This window comes from Ctenocephalides felis, unplaced genomic scaffold (assembly GCF_003426905.1).
Source record: "Ctenocephalides felis isolate EL2017-DRISC unplaced genomic scaffold, ASM342690v1 CF-g0.4_SCAFFOLD_01170, whole genome shotgun sequence".
Lineage (NCBI taxonomy): Eukaryota > Metazoa > Arthropoda > Insecta > Siphonaptera > Pulicidae > Ctenocephalides > Ctenocephalides felis.
In genome coordinates, this window is record NW_020537324.1 from 83,959,503 (window position 1) to 83,966,186 (window position 6,684).

Genomic DNA, 6,684 nt, shown 5'->3' on the forward strand with positions numbered 1-6,684 from the left:
AAATTCAAACTAAAAATGTAAAGTTTTAACGCGATTTTGAAATAATATCTCACCTTTGCGACAACCTACTGATTAGCACGAATTTTTCAAGACTAAGACTGGCCAAATCGGTTTAGCCGTTTTCAAGTTTCACCGGATCATTTGATTGAGAGCTTCATTTTATATATAAGATATATCATAGTTAATTCAAGGCCGGTTAAGCAACTGCTTAACCGACTTTCAATCGATTTTTATCAATTGGTCATTTTACCATATTTATTATTTCCCAGGATTATTCCTCCAAACCGACCAGAGCCAAGGCCCACAGCAGCATCGGAAGCAGCCAAGAAGCCTTGATAAGTTCCACCCAAGAAATTCCTTCAACGTCGCAGAACAATTCCAACTCTACGTCCAATTCTTCGAATGCAAATCGTTCTGGTGCAGCTTCCAAACAGGGTGAAGCCCCACGACTGGCCAGGGCCACTCAGGGCGGCGGAGTGTCTCGCAGAGAGAATTTTGAAAGGATAAAGTTGAAGGTGGAGCAGGCTTCGAGTATGAAGGAAGCCGCCAGGATCGCTCATGAGGCTCTTATGGCCGAAAATGAAAGGTGGGGGAAAGGATAAATGATAGACAGAGTTTGTCCTGGATGTATTTTTGCCAAATCTAGCAAATATAGATTATATTATTTTTGAAGTAAATCAAATTTCAATTCAAAACAGGCATGATTAAACAATTTACTTGATTTATTTTTAACTTCCCGTAGGGCAAGTTATAGTAATCGCAAAAAAATCGAAAATGAAAATTTCTGCATTTCTCGACGTTTCAAAGGTTTCTTAGAAAAAATGGATGTATGTGTGTGTGTGTGTGTGTGTGTGTGTATGTATGTGCGGATACAAATTTTCGTCGTCGATTTCGGGAACACCGATCAACCGATTTGAATAATTCAAAAAACATTTGATTCGTATTGATAAGGAGACGTGCTGATTAGTTTTTGGCGAAGGCACGTCTAGCCGTTCCGAAGATACGGGGAAAAAAGTGCCAAAAACGGTAACTCAGTTTTTAAGAGAACGGAGCGTCCGATTTCAATAATTCAAAAAACATTTTACTTGTATTGACAAGGTGAAGAACCGATCAAATTTTCATAAAGGCAGGTCGAGCGGTTTCGGAGATCTAATGAAAAAAGGAAAAAAAAAATGTCATTTGACGGTCAAAAATGATCATTAGACATATGCATATCAAATTATCAGATATTTTATAGAGATTTTAACAATAAGTATAAATTTTGTTTACTTTCCTATGGGTTCCGTACCAATGCTTACACGTTAGACGGCGACGCGGCGCTTACGCGCTTTGATATTTCGTCTTTATGAAGTTAAAGCAGTGCGATTACTTTGAAAAAAAGTTTAGATCTTCCAAAATATGTCAAAATAAAGAAAAAAATTTTTTTCCAAAAAAATTTTTTTCAAAAAAAATTTAAAAAAAAAATTTTTTTTTTTATTTTTTTTTTTCAAAAAAAAGTAATTTTTTGTCTAATGTATAGTTTCTCAAACATCTTATTTTTTTTAAGTAATTTTTTTTCAAAAATGTTAATTGTTTTTCAAACAAATAATAATTTTTGGTACGGGAAGTTCCAGCAATTTGCCTTAAGGCACGATGCCTTAATTGCCTTAAGACAGAATTCCACTTACAGCTAGTTTTAATATGTGAATTAATATTTATAGATGGGAAGCAGAACTACAAGCTATGGTTGACGAACATGTTAAATCGATTTTGTTCGAGGTGAAGAAAAGGCAATGGGTGAGTCTCTTTGATTTCATTATATATATATTTATATATATATATATATATATATATACTAGCAAACCCGACGAACTCCATTTCGCCACCAGTTGGTTTCGTGAGAAAGATGAAGAAATTTTTTGTTTGTTTTATATTTGAAAAGGAAAAAAATGATTTTATTACACAACAATAATGAATTTATTTGGATTACAAAAATGAAGTCTTTTTAGTTGAACTTCTCTAAGTAAATGAAAGTAAATCCGCAAATTATCCGTTTCATTGAAGTGCCCTTTGGTAAACCACAATTTTTGTTTTTTGGTCTTACGTTAACACAAACAAAGCGGGTGGTTTTCCAACTCTTGAACAGGCAACGTATAACTTAACTGCCCATGTAAAAAACAATGATTTTCTAAGTAATCTATTTGAAATTTATCCCGCAAACACTAAGCGATTGGCCTTGCGACTTGTTATTGCGAACGCAAGGCGAACTGGAAATTGCAATCGTTTGAAGTCAAACGGAAGACCAGTCGGAATCATTGGTATGTCACCAAATCGCCAGCAATTTTTGATTGAATGGTGAAATTCAGTGCGTGTACATCATTATTCTTTGCGGCAAGAATTGCTCGTTGACTTAACCAAGCATAATTCTGATAATTCTCACTAATGTCATTACTCGAGTTTTTAATTACGGTGCGTGAAGTTCCAGCAATTTGCATCAGGACACGATGCCATGCACCACTAATTTTCTTATTTATAAACCTTGCGGAGCCCGAGACTTTTCCAACGAATGCAAAATTGTCGAAATCGGTTCGTACGTTCTGGAGTTATATCGTCAGGAAGGAAAACCCGACTTATTTTTATATATATGTAGATATATATGATAAAATTTGTTCTTGGGCATCCATCCAGTAATTAAAAACAGTTTTATTGAAGAAATATGTTTTTTATTATGAAAACATACGTTTCGGGTCTTGATTTGACCCATCTTTAGTGCTACAATTAAATATTTCAGGGTTACAATTTAAAACAATTTAAAAAATACATAATTACAGAAAAATATAAATAAAAACATGCAAAAAAGCATAGACCTAATCAATTTAATAAATTTGTTTTATAACTAATATATATTATGTAAGTAAAAAAAAGTTCATACACTTTAGTGCTAAGGGTTGAACGCCCTCAATACTTTTTTTAATTAATTGGTTCAACTTTTTTAGAATATCCTTAAGTGTTTTTTAACTTCCCGAAGGAGAAGTTTATGTTTTCATCAAAAAAATCCGATTATCTAATTTTATGTTTTCTCGACGTTTCAAGCCATTCTGAATCGAATGAGACCAAATTTGGAAAAAGTATGTGTGTGTGTGTGTGTGTATGTGAACAGATTTTTTGCCGTAAATCGACGTTTTCTCGAAAACGGCTGGGCCGATTTCAAAATTTTAAAAGCCATTCGATGTATCTCGACGAGAAATATTGTTTGTTTTGTGCGACGATCGGCCAAGCCGTTTTTTTATAAATCGCAGAAAAGTGGAAAAATTTTCGTCTACGTTTTAGCCCGCAATTCTGAATCGATTTTGAAAATTCAAAAACCGCTCGATAGATATTGATTGGGAATCGTGCTGATTAGTTTTTGGTAAAGATCGGCCGGGCCGTTTTCTTGTAATAAAGTTTAAAAAAAAAATTTCGACGATTTTTATGATTTTTTTTTGACGGTAGATACCATAGTCTTCTAGATCATACTAAAATATTACGGTCCTACGACAACTGGGTCAGCTTTAAAAATTCGTCAAAGTTTGCAAAAATTGGTATCGTTTTTTTGGCATTTGTCAAAATTAGACTTTTGATCGACGTTTTCTGAAAAACGCCTGAACCGATTTTAGAAATTTAAAAGCCATTTGATGTATTTCGGTGAGGACTATCGTTTGTCAGTTTTGTGTGACGATCTGTCAAGCCGTTTCTTTGCAATTTGAAAAAAAGTGTTAAACTTTTCGTCCACATTTAAGCTCATCCTAGCGAACCGATTTTAAAAAATCAAAAACTGTTTGAAAGATATTAGTTGGGAATGGTACTGATTAATTTTAGGTGAAAATCTACCGAACCGTTTTCTTGTGATGAATTGTTGAAAAAAAAATTAAGCCGATTTTCATGGACCTTTTTTTGGCGATAAAGTAGTTTAATTTTAAAAATTCGTCAAACTTTGCTAAAATTATTATCGTTTTTTTTAATGTAGGATTGATGAAGTATAATATTTACACATTTTTTTTTTGATTAAGTCGATTATTTACACATATCGGGAAGTTCATGTAACTTGCCTCAAGGCTAAATACCAAACCAACTAGTTTTTTTTGTTTTATGTGGATAAACTTTTTCTATGAAAATACATTCAGCCCTAAATTTTCTCCCTTCTACCACAAATTCCTATTTTTTATAGCCATTTTAGTAATTCAATCATTTTTTATCTCGCATCCAGACATTGAATATTTTTGACATAATTTTAGTTCAGATTTTTTAGCTTGAAGATAAAGCTAAAATTTTACTTTATTTTTATTGATGTTATGCCTGATTACTAGACTTTGTTTATATATATATATATATATATATATATATATTATCTTATATATTATAATCTATTTATACTTCTTCCATACTTTTCATTCCTGGCAATATCCAGTGTTACTATTGTGGAGACGAGGCAATATACTATTGCTGCTGGAACACTGCCTATTGTCAACAACGACTTGCCAGCAACAGCATTGGCAAGCCGAACACAAAAGAGTCTGTCGCAGAAAAAGATAAACAACAACATGTTGCCAGTCATCAAAGAAGACGATGAACAACAACAACAGGTTATTATAATAATAAGAATTGTACACATAAATATATATATCATAAGGTTTTTAATTTGCATATTATAGTATAAGTATTATTATCGAAAAAGGATTGTGAATAAAACAAATCGAGAAATTTAATGGACGGAGTTTTATAAGTTATTGATAGGTCGTATTATTAAAGTTTATATTTTGTATATTATGATACATTAAATGTAGGTAGCTTAGGAATGGATTGTTGGCGAGTGAGGAGGATTGAATGTTTAAGTTTATTGATTTATATATTTTTGAAATTATAATAAATATTGACCTTAATGTTATCATAAATCGTTTTTGAATCATTGGGTAGATTTTTTAGAACAAATATTTATGTACATTCTTGAAATGTTTATTCGAAATAAAAAGTAAATGAATAATTAACTATTTATATGTACATAATAAATATCAATACATAATGAACAAAGAACAAAACACACAAAATTAACGCCACGATAATATCAGAAACTAGCGGGGTGCATGGCATCGTGCCTTAAGGCAATTGCTGGAACTTCCCGCACCGTAATGAAATATTCGAGAAATTTTAAAACGTTTCAAATATATTATTACAAAATACTAGTATTTGTTTGTTACCTCTGTAACTTTCATTATTTTAGCTATCTATTGTTATATCTGAGCAAATCAAATGTACATTAATAAATAAATTAATTAACTCCAGAACATTAACAATCGTCATTTCATTTCGAATTCAATTTAAACTAGCTGTAAGTGGAATTCTGTCTGAGGCTATTATGGCATCGTGCCTTAAGGCAAATTGCTGAACTTCCCGTACCGTAACGAAATGTTCGAGGAATACTGAATGTTTTCAAATAAATTATTATAAATATTTAGACCAAGAGCCAGTGAACCTTTTGAATAACGGTGTTCCTGTAAGGCTAAAAATTTTTGTACAGATGATTCTTAACGTGCTACGTACGGAAACGACAGTCTGGCAGGTTTTTAGCCCTGCACATCATGGTCGTCCAGGCGTTTGAAAGTGTAAAAAATACCCGAAAATATTAAACTTGTTCCTGTAAGTTCAAATTTTTATACGATATAATTTACTCATTGAGAAATTCGAAAATCAATCTGCCCACCCATTTCGACCTGCACAAATACCTGCCAGACGAGCCGGAAAGTGAGCAAAAAATGTCCCAAAAAAACTTGTCCTGTAAAGCTGAAATTTACATAGTGTTTATCTAAGCAATTCTAAAAAGGACTGTGCCATTGCCAGACCATTCTGGCTAGCATAAGCCCTTGCCAGACGAGGGCAAAAATGCTATGGCGGGAGGCGAGTAATAGGCGTTGCGTGAAAACTTTAGCGTATATTCAAACTATATTATGAGAAATTACAAATTATGGTCAAAATAAACTTAATTAGTTACAATAAAATATATATTATCATGAATAATCATCATTATCAGATATATCGCTAACTAATACTTCAATTCAGGCTTCTATTAAGTATCTATTGAATTTCTGAAAATAGGTGAAAGTTGGAAAGAAACATTTATTTCTGAATGCACAACGGAGGGTAAGAGATTTGAAGAAAAAATTTCACAGGTAAAAATTATGAATTTCTTCTTCAAAAAAAAAACCTATTAAATCTAATAATAAAATTCACGAAATTCGTGTCCAACGTGATTTGTTGGTCACCTGTTAGCGCGATAAATCCAATATAATATTGATCTTGAAAAAACATTATCATATCTCATTACAATTGTTAGCTTCCCGAAGAGTTTGTTTTCATCAAAAAATCCCATCGTTAATTTTATGTTTTCTCGACGTTTTCAAGCCATTCTAAATCGAATGAGACCAAATTTTGGAAAAAGTATGTATGTGTGAACAGTTTTTTTCCGTAAGTAAATCGACGTTTTCTAAAAAACGACTGGACCTTTTAAATATCCATCAAAATTTGCAAAAAATTGATATCGCTTTTTTGGCATTTGTCAAATTAGACCTTTATCAACGTTTGCTCAAAAACGCCGGAACCGATTTCAGAAATTCAAAACCATTTGATTGTGCTAGATCTGCCATTTCTTTATAATTTGGAAAAATGTGTTAA

General features: G+C 32.2%; 2 protein-coding genes across 2 annotated transcripts in view; one reads left to right on the top strand and one right to left on the bottom strand.

Annotated features, from left to right (window-relative positions):
• The window catches only part of LOC113368439 (zinc finger MYND domain-containing protein 11-like), a 31,881-nt gene extending 27,115 nt beyond the window's left edge, over positions 1-4,766 (top strand). The window contains exons 10-12 of the mRNA XM_026609985.1: positions 270-586; positions 1,701-1,776; positions 4,427-4,766. Coding sequence (XP_026465770.1) covers positions 270-586; positions 1,701-1,776; positions 4,427-4,588 — 555 coding nt within the window. The 3' untranslated portion in view covers positions 4,589-4,766. The remainder of the gene's footprint in view (positions 1-269; positions 587-1,700; positions 1,777-4,426) is intronic.
• The window catches only part of LOC113368440 (RNA-binding protein 45), a 49,096-nt gene that overhangs the window by 40,314 nt on the left and 2,098 nt on the right, over positions 1-6,684 (bottom strand). The gene's annotated exons all lie outside the window — the stretch shown is intronic.